This window comes from Hyposmocoma kahamanoa, unplaced genomic scaffold (genome assembly GCF_003589595.1).
Source record: "Hyposmocoma kahamanoa isolate Upper Pololo Valley unplaced genomic scaffold, ASM358959v1 120, whole genome shotgun sequence".
In the NCBI taxonomy this organism is placed as follows: Eukaryota; Metazoa; Arthropoda; class Insecta; order Lepidoptera; family Cosmopterigidae; genus Hyposmocoma; species Hyposmocoma kahamanoa.
Genome location: NW_020653415.1, coordinates 877,188 through 893,673, shown reverse-complemented (window position 1 = coordinate 893,673; position 16,486 = coordinate 877,188). Strand labels below are relative to the sequence as shown.

The 16,486-nt window shown below is 34.7% G+C and overlaps 3 protein-coding genes across 6 annotated transcripts in view; 1 reads left to right on the top strand and 2 right to left on the bottom strand.

Annotated features, from left to right (window-relative positions):
• LOC113240092 (ectonucleoside triphosphate diphosphohydrolase 5-like) overlaps window positions 1-3,623 on the bottom strand; it is a 57,545-nt gene extending 53,922 nt beyond the window's left edge. Inside the window, exon 1 of one of the 2 annotated variants that reach the window (XM_026477309.1) lies at window positions 3,572-3,623. In XM_026477309.1, the coding sequence (XP_026333094.1) occupies window positions 3,572-3,595 (24 nt within the window). In that variant the 5' untranslated portion in view covers window positions 3,596-3,623. Of the gene's footprint in view, window positions 1-2,737; window positions 2,786-3,571 lie in introns of those variants that run through there. The other variant, XM_026477308.1, reaches the window with a different exon arrangement.
• LOC113240093 (protein lethal(2)k10201) lies at window positions 2,264-8,367 on the top strand. Of its 3 annotated transcripts, none has more exons than XM_026477311.1 (4): window positions 2,264-2,316; window positions 6,343-6,495; window positions 7,102-7,300; window positions 7,786-8,367. In XM_026477311.1, coding segments are annotated over exons 1-4 (699 nt in total). In that variant the 5' UTR covers window positions 2,264-2,314; the 3' UTR covers window positions 8,131-8,367. The 3 variants fall into 3 exon arrangements, with proteins under 3 accessions (XP_026333096.1, XP_026333097.1, XP_026333095.1); XM_026477312.1 differs by lacking the exon at window positions 2,264-2,316 and adding an exon at window positions 3,195-3,369; XM_026477310.1 differs by lacking the exon at window positions 2,264-2,316 and adding an exon at window positions 4,906-5,009.
• A 2,731-nt stretch (window positions 8,368-11,098) lies between these two features.
• Window positions 11,099-15,205, bottom strand: LOC113240083 (phosphoglycerate mutase 1). Its single transcript, XM_026477293.1, has 5 exons — window positions 15,051-15,205; window positions 14,726-14,958; window positions 12,895-13,086; window positions 12,130-12,202; window positions 11,099-11,555 (listed from the first exon to the last, which is right to left on the bottom strand). Exons 1-5 carry the CDS (start codon window positions 15,151-15,153, stop codon window positions 11,389-11,391), a joined length of 768 nt encoding a protein of 255 aa, XP_026333078.1. The 5' UTR covers window positions 15,154-15,205; the 3' UTR covers window positions 11,099-11,388.
• Window positions 15,206-16,486: the final 1,281 nt, after the last annotated feature.

Sequence of the window (16,486 nt, the reverse complement as noted above, 5' to 3'; positions counted from 1 at the left end):
ATAATGTAGTTAAAAAGTATTCTTATAAAATTTTTGTGAATGTGCATAATTTTGTCAATATGACACACGAGAATGAGGGTGAATAATCATTAACTTTTCAGTTTTAAAATAAAATGGGACTTCAAGTAATTCAATAAATAAATAAACGCACTCACTCAACATAGCCACGCACTAGGGAAACCCTGAGTCGCGGGTGCCATGGACACACACATAGACAACCACAAATTACACTCAAACTCACGAGATAAATAATTGTAGGCCATACAACTATTTCTCCCGGCCCGGGAATCGAACCTGGGACCTCTGCGTGGCACTCCAGCATGGTAACCGTTCGGCCACGGAGGCAGTTCTATTTTTTTTTTTAATATTCAATACGTTTATATTATGTATACTTATATTAAAGGATTATTTTGAATTTACCTTTTTGCTAAAAGGTTCCGTTCAGGATTTCATTAATATCATAATAACATTTATTTATTAGCAAGTCTTTTAGTTTTTTACAAAATATTCTACCATTGGTTTCATTTTTCATTGCTTCAGGTAGTTTATTATAAATTTTTATGGATGTGACATATGGGCTAGAGGAATGTAGGGTTAATCTGGATATAGGAAGCATTAATCTATTTTTATGATTAATAATTAACCAACCAGCTAACAGCATAAATTAACCATAATAATTGCCAGACAACCACACCAATTACCTAATAGGTCTCAAACTATCAGAATTCCCTGTACTTATAAGTGCCAGCGCAACATTCACTCATTTCATGTTACATTGAGATAATTGTAATTTTCACAATGAAATATATAACACAATATAATTTCACTTGGGGGTGCTATTCAGAACACCAAGAATGGGATTAATACAATAAATTGGTATCGAACAAGGCTCCTTGTCATCGAACACCCACATTAACAACTGCTGTACCACTGAAGTTGTTAAATAGCAACTAAATTGTCATTTCCTTCATTTTAAAAGTTAAAAAAGACCCTTTGTCAATTACAATAATTTAACAAAAATATAGTAAACTTTACTGTCACTTCAACTCCGGTAAACAAAAATTTTAATGTAAATATAATTCAGAAAGTTTATGTACATTTTTCGGAGGTTGAGTAATACTCGATTACATTAAACATATAGAATAGAATACGTTTATTTGCCAGAATACAGTAATTACAAAGGTCTTAAGTAAACTTAGGTACATTGTATTCAACCTGCAAGCAGATGTGCAAATATAAATTCAATGTTTCTTTAGTCTCTATAGTTTCTAATTAATGTAATGAATTTGTAAATTCTAAGTATTCTTTATTACTAGAGAAGCAATGTGTCAAAAGCCATTTTGTCAATTTTAATTTAAAAGTATGTCCTTGTAACAATTTAATTTCGTTTGGTAATTTATTGTAAATAATTATACACATGTTGAAGCAGTTATTCTTATAAATTACTTTATGGCTACGAGGTTGGTATCAGAGATTCATAATTTTTGCTCTAGTTTGCCTTTGAATGACTTCACCGCATGTTTTTAAATATTGAGGATGAGACTTGACAAATACGCAGATATCCCTAATGTACATGGATGGTAAAGGTAATATGTTCAGCTTTTTAAACATTTGGTTTGCGACTGTCATCGAACCACGCACCGCAAATTGCTCGAATACACTTCTTCTGGACTTTAAACGCTCTTTCTAAGATTACTGAGTTACCCCATAGTACAAGACCGTAGCTGAGCAGGGACAAAATGTAGCCGTGATAGGCCGTCAACGCAGCTTCTTGCGAGGCAGGATATTTAGATAAAAAGACATGATAAAAATTAGGTGTTTTTGAACTACCGTTGCTTTGTATAATGGAATAGACATTTTAATTTTCTATTCCACAATAGAAACCCATTTTAAACCAACTATATACAGTAGGATTTAATTAGGAGCAGTAGAGTTCCTTGTGATACGAGTTCGTCCAAGAAAGTACTGCCACCTGACCTTTCTACTGCCAAGCAGTAATATGAACATTACAGCATTGAGGTTTCGAATGGTAAAGTTGCTGGTGAAATTACAGGCACATAATACTTGTCAACTTAGTTTCAGGGAGACGGGCACAGTGGCAGTGTCCTTAACATCCTTGAGATTAAAAGCACGACATGGCGCTGCAACTGTTATGGATGGGCAAGTCACATACCACCAGGTGCACAACTTGTTCGTCCCATTGGTTGGTCCTATAAAAAAATTTAAAACAAAAACATTTCACCGTGACAAACTTGGTGGCCCAGAGTTTGGCACTATCGTGATTTCATTAAGGGGTTCCAGGTTGAAACCACCAATGTAAGGAAACATTTTTTTTTTTTTAAGTGGTTTCAATTTAGGTGTTTTGGGTATTTAAGTGTTTGCTATTTGAACAAAATATTACTCGATATTACTTTCACACTATTATTAAAGATTTTTGTGATTAAACATGTCACTTCTATGAAATCGAATTAAGTAAATGAAATTAAGTCATTGAGTCATATTTCTGAATTAACAGACAACTCAAAAAGGCTGAGATAATCCTTTACAAAATTTTACTTATCAAAATAATTCAAAAAATAAACACAAGTGTAACTAAGGAATGGTTGCCACAATAACTATAAAAGGTTTACGAAACTGAATGTCAGCTCGTAAATTTCAGTCGTTAATAGTAGAAATGCCATATAACAAGTAAAGAACCGAGAAAATACTAAAATTACTCACATTTTTACGAACTTACCTCTAAATACCTGTAAGTGCCAAATTTTCCCATAGCTCGCTGTATTACAAGATAATATTCACAACCGTCTTATACTCTAATTCACATTAATGTAACTTTTAATAGTAATACACATTTTAAACACAAATTTTTGCAAAAAATATGCAATAATCCGTACATACACACGGCACAAATATGAAAATTGAACTGTCAATGTCACATTCCAGAGTCAAATGACATTTTTTTATATATGGGTAAAATACTTAATAGCTATCAACTAAAGCACAGAACTTCTTAAAAAAATTGTAGTGTAATGAAAAAATTAGAACAATAAATCGTGTAAAACGTGCTTTCCATCCTCTAAGAAAAAGTGTGGCCACAAAAACCAGCAATTTTTACTGAATGTTTTGATGCGAAAAAAAGTAAGTCAAGTTCAGCGCTCTTTCACAAACCTTCCACTCACGTCATTCGTGTTGTACGGTAGGTAATACAAGGATGAATCTGTCAGATGAAAGATAAATCATAGAGATAAGGGCAAACATTTTTTTCCATCCTCTAAGGGGTTGTTTTGTGACTTGGTAACCTTGACATCGTTAAGCGAAGACAAATCAGTCAGCCTGATGTAAACAAAAATTACAACACTCATCACTAAGGTAATTATGCCAGAAATTGTGACGCAATAGTTAATTTACTTTAATGGAAATGTTTAAAAGTATTCGAATACATTTTTTCTAGTAGATAAGTGTAATAAGTGTTAGGTAGTAATATTTTAGGTTGTAATTTTATATAATATAGCTTTATATTGGGGACTTCAAATAGCTATGATTACTTTAAAAATTAAGTACAAACATTTACCTTTCTTTGGCGTAACTCGGGCATCTTGGAACACTAGGCAGCGCTGCACTATTAACAGCAAGTAATATTAAATATAACTAACCTATATTTTCCATATAGTTACTACAAAAGAAGTTGCACTAAGTAAATTGGAAATACGTAAATTTATTTGCAGGAAGGAATTTAACAAGGTGCGCCTTTAGTAGCGCTGGAATCAATAATTAGACCTTCTAAACGAGCAAACCACATAACGGCAGACGATTGGTTATGTATTTTTTATCAGTTTAGTCTACAGGTCAACAAAGTTTCTTGTTACGTGGAGACGTGTATAAACAATATCCGTAATATATCCGATAGATCACATTTTCGTACCAACCTTGTCTTTAGCGGAAATAATTAAACAATGCAACAAGAACTGGTAAACTATCAAGCATAGAAGATAACAAGAAACAATTTTATATTATAGTCCTATAAACCGTTCATTCCCACTAGTTCTGTTGACAGAACTACTGGTACCTACTTTTCTTCCCAATTGTTCTGTTGACAAATAGACAGTTTTCTTCACAGAACTACTGAGAATTTTCTCTCCCACTTGTTTTGTGTACGAGTTTTCAGTCTAGAGTTGTACCACAGAACAAACAGGAAAAAACACCAGTACTTCTATCAACAGAACGGTATAACAGAACTAGTGAGAATAATCGGGCAGACCCGACAGAACTACTGGGAATCGTAAATCCCGGGAAGAAAAGTAGCAGTGACTACTGCTCTGTTAACAGAACTGTACAACAGAACTAGTGGGAATAAACGTTTTAAACTAGCGCGTGTGTCGGTCTGCATACCGTACCTCTCCGTGTGGTTACGTAACAATTATTCATATTCCTATCGTTACAATATTATGTTCAAAAAATTTAAGCTTAACCCGGTTAAATAATCAACCGAACTTACGCAGGATCGTAGCAAGTGGAAGGCTGTAGTAGTCTCTGCCTATCGCTCTGGAAAAAAGGCGTGAAGAGAACGTGTGTATACACATCTCATCGCACTAGTTATTATACTTACCAAAATATACGGCAAAGTATTCTGAATTACTGTCTTTTACATACGTGCAAATACCTACTTATTCAGATTTGTCATATGTATATAAAGTACATAATATCATAAAGATCATTGACAGCGCAATAATGAGTTATCGTATCCGAAGCAAAGTATCCGACGACTAAACCATCGTCTCACTCGCTACATCACTACGTGTTGACCTTGGTTACAGATAAAAATGGCATTGTCATACATGACGTTTCAAAGTGTAGACCGTATCGTTATGAAATAACGCGTAAGTTCTAACATATTCACTGTAGGTAAAGCCACACAAGTGCTGACACATTTTTATTTCATTGCTATAAATAAACTTATCTAGTCATAAAGTGACGCAGCTTGATTAAGATTAGCTGCATATAATGACTAGGTAAGTTATCAATCTTAAAAGAAAATATTACACAAAAATTCTAAAATTACTTCAAATAAGACCTAGTACCTATTCTATATCGTTTTCTTTTTGCTTATTGACGACGCCCTTTTAGGATTTCGCCAGTAATGTGTGTTCCGCTTAGTAAAATTAATTCAATGGTCGGGAAAAGGTGTTCCAAATCTATCTACACATGTACAGAAACAGCTACAAAGAGTGACATAGAGTTGTTAAAACCACCAATTAATTAAAATTTCCTTTTTCCGATTTCCGGAACTGGTTTTACTGCGTTGTAGGACAAAACTACTGACCTAGGAAGTCGAAGTTGGATTTTAAAGTATAATTCTAATGGTTCCAAGTAAAAAAATGCAGTAGATAACTGGCCTTTTACCAAAGCAGAAAATAAAAACGAGAATGGTCACTCTCCGCCCCTAACTAGCTTTAATTATCGCACCGCACCCCGCATATTGACGGTCACATTGACGGAACGGCAACAAGGCTGTCAGCGAAACATGCTCTAAAGACAACACGTTGATGTTTAAACTGTTTTAATTTATTTATTAGGTACGTACGTTACTGGTGGTTTTAACAACTCTATGTCACTCCTTGTAGCTGTATCTGTCCAAGTATCTATAGATTTGGAACACCTTTTTCTGACCATTGGCAATAATTATAAATAGGTAGGTATTGTAAAAATAATTTAACCGTCGCGCCAATGTCCAGTAATTGGTACGGCTCTATAATAGTCATATAATTTTAAAGATTGACAAGAGTGATCAAGCTTGACACTTTGGACCGTTCTTATCGTAACAACATGGAGTTGAAATTAAATCTTAAGAGTCAAGCCTTATGTATGAAAGAAGTAATAAAAAAAACTTAGAGCATACAAATATTATATATCAAAACTTTGTTTACGATGATTAGCAAAACGTTCTATCTCATTTTTATCATTTATTAAATAAATTGTGTTATTGATAATGTTAGAGATAAAACTTCAAATGCCTAGTAATCGTGAATGTTTCCCTAAAGACTCATTTGTACCAAAGACATGTCGATTATGCATGCAAGAGCTAATAAATTAAAAAATAAATTTGTGGTAACGCAGCAGACACAGAGACCGGGAGGTGGTGGAGGAGGAGGGAGGAGCTTTTCATGTATATTTAAAAAAAATAAACGTCCTTATGGATATAAAACTAAATAAGACAACTATCGTACTTTCAATTAATAAATCAAATGTAATTTTTTTTGTACATGGAACAGTGTCGGTAAAAGAATTTATAGACCTTTAATTGTATTGCACCGCCTAGTTTGCTTAGCATTTAATATGTTGCAGGAAAATGGAGATCGAGCAAAATATATTATTGGAAAAACTAAAGACTTATGGGGTGGGACGTCGTAAGTTAGATGATGATTTATTCGCTAACGAAAAACCACCACCTCGTTTGGGTATTTATGATGTGGACGAAGAAAGTTTGTGTCATGATGTGTAAGTTATTCAATAAAATTAAATACGTTTCTGTGCTGCGCAATGTATCCTCCCACAATGCGTATCAAAATAATACCTCCTTTTTTTTTCAATGCAATGCAATTTGTGTTCTACTGGGTCTTGGAAAAATATTTGGCGTACAGACCAACATAGGCACTGACAAATTAATATGATTGTCTACACAGTTAAAATAATGAATGTGCCTATAGTGTGAGCAGTTTACACATGCTTTGTTTGAAAAAACAAATATACGCGATTTAAATCCGGAAAAATAGATACATATATATATTATATATATTTTTTATATATATATATATATATATATATATAAACTATTAAACTTTGTAGGTACTTTGTGGTCTAGTCATTCGAAAATAAGTTTCAGTGGTAAGGTGGTAATTTCGTATATGAAACAAACAATTAGGAAATTCATTTAACTGCTACACAATAACTTTCAGACTGTTCTGAAAATTTATTTACTATCCAATTCAAAAACTTATTTCAAATTTAAAAAAGTACCTATAGTTAGTTTTTAAACAACTTTTGAATTCTAAATATTAACATAAATAATTACGTACTTACATTTTATTGTTCTTATTTCCATAGAATAAAAACAACCTGTCACGTCCCCGGTTGCAAATTTACAGCCGAGTCAATATTGGAGTTCGAAAATCACTACAATGCCTCACACAGATACTCATGCAGCCAATGCAAGAAAGTGTTACCTTCTCCACACTTATTGGACTTGCATATACAAGAGAAACACGATTCATTTTTTGCTGTGATGGCTGCCAAGAAACCTTCGGTTAGTAATCCCACATCTGGAAAAGCTTCATTACTTGATATCTATGCTTATTGCATGCGTTTTGGCCATTATGACGCTAGATATCGGTGTGAACAGACGAATGGCAGGCGCACTTTAACAAACCAAACGTTGTTTCATTGGGCTATCCCTGTATAAGGTAGTGTAAACGTCCCAAAGTCTGTAAATAACACTACGGTCACGAAAATAGCCTTTTCGGCCACTAGAGTTGGAAGTCACTTGTCAATACACCCCACGAAGTCTACTCAAAACAAATGTTTTACACGGGGCTACTCAGCACTCATTTGAAGCCACTGACAAATGGGATTCAACTCCAGCCCACCCTGAATAATTAAAAAATAAATTTGTGTTTTAATCAGGGATTGATATCTCGCTTTATGAAGCTTAACGTTCGTAAATATATACAGATAGAGATCAATATTGAATAGTTAAAAGAATATAATGAAAAAATGTTTAAACCTTTTCAGTTTTGCTGTTACATTGAAGAATGTAAAGACAAATTCTTAAATGGAGATGAACGATTGGAGCATTGCGTAAAAGTACACAAACTACCAAAAGACTTTAGATTCGGCCAAAAACCAAAATACCCAAAAGTAAAACAAAATAAAGGGAAGAAAAAAGAACAACGTGAAGAAGAAATGGAGTTAGATAGTCAAGTTAAGGGAAAGAAATTTACTTTTTCTAATAGTAGGCAAAAGGGATTTACTAAATATACCGGTAAAAAATTCACAAAAGATGACAAAGAAGGTACTTCTCAGGATGTTAACATGGATGTAATAGTGGATGATCTAAAAAACAGTTTACCGGAATAAATAAATGAGATGCTAACCCTAAAATAAATATTGTGATATGTACACCTCGAAATAAAGATTTATTCTCGTCAATTACAATGGGAAAAGCGCTAAACGCCTAATTTTAATACATGCTTCAGGCCCAAGCAAATGCCTTACCTGCCCTCACTTGTGTATGAAAAACATTTTGTGAGATACCCTACGGTTATATTAGAATATATAGCGCTAAATTTGAATTTTTTATAACGCACACAGTCATGCTCAGGCCACACAGAGGCGGCCGCGGAAGCGTTCCGGACGGGGAAATTTTTGTAATGTACGAGTTTATATGAACTCTGCTACACTGAAACGCGCGGTAGACGCGCGGCCGCCGCGCGCTTCAGTGTGGCAGGGTTGATACAAACTCGTACATTACAAAAATTCCCGCGTTCGGAACGCTTCCGCAGCCGCCTCTGTTTGGCCAGAGCATTAGAGCCCCACACTAGGGAAACCCTGTATCGCCAGTGCCATGGAACACCATATAGACAACTACAAATTACACCTAAACGCACGAGAGAAATAAATGTAGCCAATATAAATATTTCACCCGGCCCGACCACAGAGGCAGTTTATAATTACTGTGTACATTATAATGTACACTGGGCGTTTAAATGATCATAGGAATAATATTGTCTGGGTCGGAATGACTTCATATATTAACGCTGTGATGTTCACGGGGCCTTAGGTGGTTAAACAATGGACCCTTATATTTGATTTAGTTTTTATTAGACAGTACAAAATATTGGGTCTTATGATCAGGCGCCGATTCATTCAGTCGTTTTGTAAGCAAAGCATTTTAATAAATACCGTGAAACCAAAATTTTTTAAGTCGTGGTATTCACTATTGTAAATTAAATCACTTTTTTATCTTTACATACTGTATCTATTTCAAAGAATTGCACTATAAAAAATTTAAAGAAACAGCTTCCACACATTAAACGAAAACTTTTAATAAAATAATAATAATATTATAGTGTCGTTTCTCATCGATTCTCACAATGTTTTCCTTTTGTAACTATTAGAAACCCCCCACACTAGCGTCTTTCGTGCGTCAGCGTCTTGCCAAAGCTAGTACTGCATTGACATGACGTCCGCGCGACCGCAACGCAACGCATACCCGACTGTCGACACTCAGTATAGTGTGTCATCTATGGTCGGCACTATTCAGTAGTCACTCAGTGTTAGCGTTGCGTCCTCAAATTAGTTACGGATACTACGTTGCGTTCTCTCTGCGCGGACGTCTCGTATCGACGCTGTGCGTGTATTGGCACGACGCTGACGCTCGAAAGATGCTAGTGTGGGGGTCTCTTATTTTTAGAATGTTCAGTATAAGGGCGCCTTTAAATTAGATGGTTATAAAAGAGCTGCAGCAGCACCACTGTACTGCGCACTACTAATGTTCTTATAATATTTAGATGCAGCATTTAGAGTCACAATTTGCGAACTAAAAATTTCAGAAGCGTTAAAGACGCGCCACTGCACTTCCCTCCTTGTAATAACTAACCTAATCGACATTTAAGCGAAATTGAGTTATTCACATATCTAGAATAAGCGAAACGAGATCTACAACCCTCTATAAGCTGTTTTTTTATATCTTGTTTGGTTTCAGTTTCATTGTTAAGCAAAATCTGCGTCATTTATATTTTACAAAGAAAAAAGAAACTACAAGTAGGTGCAAATTAGTCGAAAGTTACCTAAATTCAAATGCGTTGGTTATGACAAGGAGGACAGTGATGTTTTCCCTTAATTTAATTTGTCGACTGAAGAAAATGGTTCACGATCATTGCTCTTTGATCGCGTATTTATCTAATTGTAATAATTATAACACGCACACAATCAACAGCCCCGCACTAGGTGTACATAAAACTGGTAAATTTTATTGATTGTGTATCTTTTTTAAAATCTATACACCTATAATAACGCACACACACACACTCAACATAGCCCCGCACTAGGGAAACCCTGTGTCCCCACACCACACCCACATAGACAACCACAAATTACACCCAAACTCACGAGAGAAATAAATGTAGGCCATACAAATATTTCTCCAAGCTTGAGAATCGAACCTGGAACCACTGTGGTAGCCGGTCGGCCGCGAAGGCAGTAATTATAACATTTTTATTTAAAAACACCGACCTCAAAACGTCGTAGAGTTACTGAAATTTGTATTACAAATTTTTATTGAAGTTGGTTACCAGGAAGTGCGCGAAACCAGATTACTTCCCTAGTTTGCCACCTGTAGAGGTGGAATATTTTCTTCAAATTTTAATGGGACCAATAATAAGGTACCCTCTTTTCAATAAAAAAAAAAGAATCATCAAAATACATTTACAAATACCGAAGAAATCCATTCACAAATAACATACATACAAAAAAATACTAAATAACCTCCTTCTTTTCTGAAGGTTAAAAATAACGAAGTATAAATGTTTTATGAAAATTAATAGGTGCTTTACGATAGTAAAAGTTTTTTTACGTTCAAACAATTTATTTCATTTGACAGACACATTTACACTAAGTTCAATAAATTAGTTTGATAACGATAACAAATATATCTCCACAGCTGGCAATCATCCAGTGATGCTATCTCAATGGTTCTGTAAAATTTTAGCCCAGAAACTGTTACGTTATAATTAGCACATAGACTTTAATAAAGATGACATTTCTACTTATTTTGAGATTAGTTAAAATATTTCAAGATACAACATACAATTCTATGTCTACAACATCTTATTTATTAGTGGCTAATATATATATGATGTAATCCTTCCTCATGACAACTAACATATAATTATCACAAAAATTGCATTATATGTATGTCATATTATAGTGTTGTCCTGTCATTTTGAAATTAAATCATGCACAAACTTACAAATATAACGCAATTTTTGAAATGAAATATAAGGCAATTTTTGAGATAATACTATGTTAGTTGTCATGTGCGATATCTGTGACCAATTTACTTATGTTTAATTATTCGTGTTTTGTCTCTTTTCACTACATGTTATACCTTGTAATGCAAAAGAAGTATCCATATTATTGATGCAAAGATCGAATAAACAAAGAAAAATTCCTTCGATCCGGCTGGCCTCGAGCCAGCGACTATTTGCCAAACCAGGGCTACCGCTCTTCCAACTGAGCCATGATATTCAACAAAATAAATATTGCAAAAGAAATATTTTAATTTATAATATAATATTAACTTATACATTGTAACAATGTAGAATACTTATTAGTCTACTTAGCTTTGCCCTGAGCAGCTACTGCCTCCATGGCCTTTTTCACGGTCTCCTCATCGCCAAGGAATACCATGGAGTCTACTGGTTTCATGTTTTCGTCCAACTCGTACACAAATGGGATACCAGTGGGAAGGTTCAGTCCCATAATTGCGGCCTCACTGAGATCTGAAAAAAAATATATATAATAATAATAATAGTAATAAATAACGCACACACTCAACATAGCCCCGCACTAGGGAAACCCTGTGTCGCGGGTGCCATGGACACACACATAGACAAATTACACCCAAACTCACGAGACAAATAATTGTAGGCCATACAAATATTTCTCCCGGCCCGGGAATCGAACCTGGGACCTCTGCGTGGCAGTCCGGCATGGTAACCGTTCGGCCACAGAGGCAGTTAATATAATGAAAAAACTCTGAAAAAGTAGGTGACTAAATCCAACTCAACATTTACGGAGACACCTACCTATAAAAAATTATGTAATTTATTAATATGTGAAATAACTTGGAATTCTGGCATACAGCCACAATTGGAAGCTTACGATTTTTAATATTTAAACAATTTGAGTGGAACATTTTGAACAATGTAACTTGTTATGGAAAGAACTAGAATGAAATACTTTCTTTAATCCAGTAAGCTTTTCACGTTCATGCTAAAGTCAATAGATTTGTTTTATCTAGGCTGTCAAAAGTTAACTACTCTCAAAAGTTTTGTCTGTTATATACGTTCTTACCATCCAAATGCTTGACAATGCCCCTGAGACTGTTCCCGTGAGCGGCGATGATTATCCTCTTGCCCTCTTTGATCTGTAGATTCAAGAGTAATAATATTTAAGAAATAAACTCATAGAATATTCATATAATATTTTTCACCACATCTAATAGACTATGAAGTTATGAGTTACATTCTTATTCTTAAAGGTGTCTACAGATTAGCTCAGATTTTTGACGATTGACACATGATAAAAAAACCGCATAAATGTGTAAGGAACACACGATCCAAATAGCATTTTTTGGCGATCGACACGTATGATCAGACAAAATCGAGCAAATGTGTAAGAAATAATCGGTCGATAACGTATTTTTTGTCCACCGACATAGGAATTTTTTCGATTTTTACTTTAATATATCTTAATAACAGTAACAATCAACGAAACCGAGGAGCAACTCTCAGACTACAGTAACGATCGTCAAGGATAGAGCTAATCTGTAGGTAGGCACCTATTGACTGTCAAAACACTAATTCAAGCAATAATAACAATTGCCACAAATCAAACAATTCTATAGGCGCCTTACTAATCCTAGAGAAATCTGTTTACTTAATACAATAGTTAAAAAGATAATTTGAAGTTTCCTTTACAAATGTATAATGTTTAACAAGTAGCTATAATAAAAAGCCAAACGTTTCATTCCTTCAGCTTTAAAAAATAAAAACAAAAATGTAAAAACTGTAAGCAGATGTATGTGCTAATTCTTATCAAAACTATTATAAAACAAACCTGTGGCACAATAACATCATTCCAATAAGGCAGAGTCCTCTCGATGGTGAGCTTCAAACTTTCGAACATGGGAAATTCTTCAGGTTTGGGGTCGTTGGCATAACGAGGGTCCTTTACGATAGTCTCATAATAAGGATGGTCTTTCTCCATTGCTGGGGGAGGTACATCAAAACTGCGGCGCCAGATTTGCACCTAAGGAACATCTATATTTAGTGAAATTGGAGCTAAGAGAACTACAAGGGTTAGTTACATATTAAACATGTACATAGTTCATTAGGCTCAATTTACACTACCACGGAATGGAAGCTAATTTTTGTAACAAAATTGTATGTAGCATAATGAACTTTACAAGTATATTTTATGTTATTAACTACACAAGACTGTACATACATATCGCACTGCTATTACAATAGTGTTATAACTCAAAATATGCGAAATTCAAGATTATACCATTGTTGAATGTAAAATTTGATTCTCTACACGTTAATAAAACCGTCATTAGAATATTGTAAAAAACAACTAATAGATATCTACTTAACTACTTAATTCAAAATGAGACACACTTCATGTGAGCTAGTTCTGGCTAAAATAGTCCTTATTCAAAAATATGAAACTATTTTTTCGCTTTTATTTTTAAATATGTATAGTTGGCAAATAGGAAATAACTTACATAAATTTACACAGATTTTTCACAGGAAGCGAGTAAATAGTTTTGCTTCGATTCTGAGAAAATATACTTTTTGAGGTAATACATTATTGCATTAATTGTGCCCTATATGAAACAGCAACTTTGGTTCCATGACTTTTCACAAAACATAATAAATTTATCAAAAATAAACTTTTAAGGTTTTGTTGTATTATCTAACACTTTTTTTATTTATATTTGGAAGTAAATAATAATTAAATATACCGCACAGTTAATACAATAGTGTATTAACTCAAAAAGCAAATTTTTTTCAGAATTGATGAAAAACTAATTACTCACTTCTCGTGAAAGATTATTAAAATTGTGTAGGTTTAGAGTTTATTACAGACATCTAAACAATTACCTACATTATTATTATTATTATTATTAGAGTGGCTTCATTCGGGGCCTATGCCTATGAGGGGCCCATCACTGCAACCATTGACTGGTCTATTGTGATCACCACTAATTACAGTTAGGAGCCAAGGTCAACAATATTAAAGAACTAAAGAACTTTCTGGGCTCTGACAGTTTTTATGTCCTCTGGGTGTGGCCTGTGCCTACCCAGTATGGAACTTCATACGCCCATTAGAGGGCAGCACTGGGTTAAGAGATACACGGGCGTTTCATCCGCCTCATGGCAGAATATACACTTTCTATTTCCTATATGCCAAATATATTTAAAAATAAAAGGAACAAAATAATTCATTTGAGTAATGACTGTTTTGTCCAGAACTAGCTCACAAAAAGTTTGTCTCGTTTTGTGAGTAGATGTCTTTTAATTTTATTGTTTCTCACAATATTCTAATGACAGTTACATTGATGTGTAGAGATTAAAATTTTACATTCAACAATGGTATAATCTTGAATTTCACTTATTTCAAGTTACAACACTATTGTAATAATAGTGAGATATATTAAGTATAAAGCAATTAATTGCTGGTTAAAGTTTAATGTTATTAAGTTGTTCATCATCATCACTGCAGTTCACAACTGGACAAGGCCAGCCCCCAATGTATGTCATTTTACCAGGACCTCAGCTTGTAATATCTATATTCTGCCAACGGCCTTTAGTGTATGTACTGACTGTGCCTTCACTCAGTAAATATTTTTTTGGCCATCAACAATTCATAACACACCAGTTACCTGAGCTTCTCCATATTTGGCTGCAGTCTCGGCCTTGTTCAAGCCAGTTAGACCACCGTAGTGCCTCTCGTTTAAACGCCAAGTCTTCTCAATTGGTATGTTGGTTTGACCCAACTCCGTCAGAATACTGTTTAGTGTGACTTGAGCTCGCTTCAAAACTGATGTGTGGGCGATGTCAAATTCGTATCCTTCAGCTTTTAACGCTTTGCCGGCAGCCACAGCTTCCTCACGACCTTAGGACAGAAAGACTAGCAAATTAAATCATCTCTATAAAAGGTCAACCCCATCGGGTCACCTTTAGGAACGCTTCTCACTTATGTCTCACCTTTGTCGCTGAGATCGGCGTCGTACCAACCACAGAATAAATTCTTCTGGTTCCATTCACTTTCGCCATGGCGAATCATAACAATCTTGTATTTCGCAGGCATTTTAATTATTTTTTATTCGTAAATGCCGGCAATTTTTATTACGGAATCGTTTTGACGTAAATAACCTCAACGACCTTTGGGTTTGAGCACAGACAAGGAAGAAAAACATATTAGTAGAGGACTTTGTCAACTATAGGTGGTTTTCTAGCGACATCTATGGCTAATTAACAGAACTAAATTTTGTGTGACTATATTTCCACGGTTTTTACAAAATTGTTACCTGTAACTTATTCTATTGCATAAGTAACAAATTTCTTTATGAATTTTTCAAGTAATTGCAACATTCATGTGTAATTTCGGATTTTAGTTGCTATACATCTAGTGTTGGGTCATGGAAAAATTTTTATTTATAAAAATTCTTCTTCTTTTTGCTTAATGGCGCTACCCTTTAAATTTCACCAGTATCGAGTTTTCTGCTTAGTAATTTTAAGGGTTTCTGTAGACTCTGCTATTCAATGAGTATTGTGAGAGCACAATGTGATATAAAAAATCCTTTCTTATTAGGTTTTAAAGTTGCAGAGCTGTTGAATTTCCTGAAAGGGACGGAGAACAATATATATAGACAAATGTTAGTAGGTAAGTGTATTAGGCAGGACGAACAAATTATAAATTTATGTTATTGCTGGTTATATAATCACAAAGGACATTGATGCAAGACGTATCCACAAGACTTAAAATCGTATTGAAATTTGTGGGTTTGAGAATGAATGAGGGAACGACATCGTACAAGGAGACTGGGTACTTGTTACAATTTAAGAAAATGTGATCCGGAGATCCTTCGTCCAGCCCGTATTCGCAAAGCGAGCTGTCATTTACCCTAAATTTAGCTAAGTGAACTGGGGTGCTCGAGTGGTCGAGCCTTAATCTACATATGGTGAAGGTGCAAGATTTGGATGCTTCGTTAAATTTAAAGAACCAAGGTTTACTCAGGCTGACATTTTGAATGTTCGCATAATGCTTTCCTTTCACTTTGGTATTCTCTTTCCATTCAATTCAATTGTAGGCAGGCAGGGTGGAGGTGGCTAGTGCAGTGAGGGTTTCATCGCTGCACTAGGTTCCTTCGCGTTTGGATACCACTTTCCACTTAACATCAGGTGGAGTGGAGTCATTTGCCTGTCACGTATAAAAAAAAAAAAAAAAATTCGACTTCCCATGTGGACATCATCTTTTGAGTTGCCAGTAAGGGCAAGTCATGAGAGAATACTTGTGAGTAAGTAGGACAATTAGGACATCCAATTTCAGTGGCATCTTTTGCCATCAGGTCAACGGCGTCGTTACCGACTATACCAGAATGACCTGGGATCCAGGCCAAAGATAAAAATTCTTATTGCTC

Coding starts and splice junctions, on each gene's coding strand:
- LOC113240093 (XM_026477310.1), top strand. Junction 6,496..7,101: donor GAAAGTTTGTGTCATGATGT/GTAAGTTATTCA, acceptor TTATTTCCATAG/AATAAAAACAACCTGTCACG. Junction 7,301..7,785: donor TGGCTGCCAAGAAACCTTCG/GTTAGTAATCCC, acceptor AAACCTTTTCAG/TTTTGCTGTTACATTGAAGA.
- LOC113240083 (XM_026477293.1), bottom strand. CDS start 15,153: ATGCCTGCGAAATACAAGATTGTTATGATTCGCCATGGCGAAAGTGAA. Junction 14,959..15,050: donor CGCCGATCTCAGCGACAAAG/GTGAGACATAAG, acceptor TTCTGTCCTAAG/GTCGTGAGGAAGCTGTGGCT. Junction 13,087..14,725: donor CCAAATATGGAGAAGCTCAG/GTAACTGGTGTG, acceptor GATGTTCCTTAG/GTGCAAATCTGGCGCCGCAG.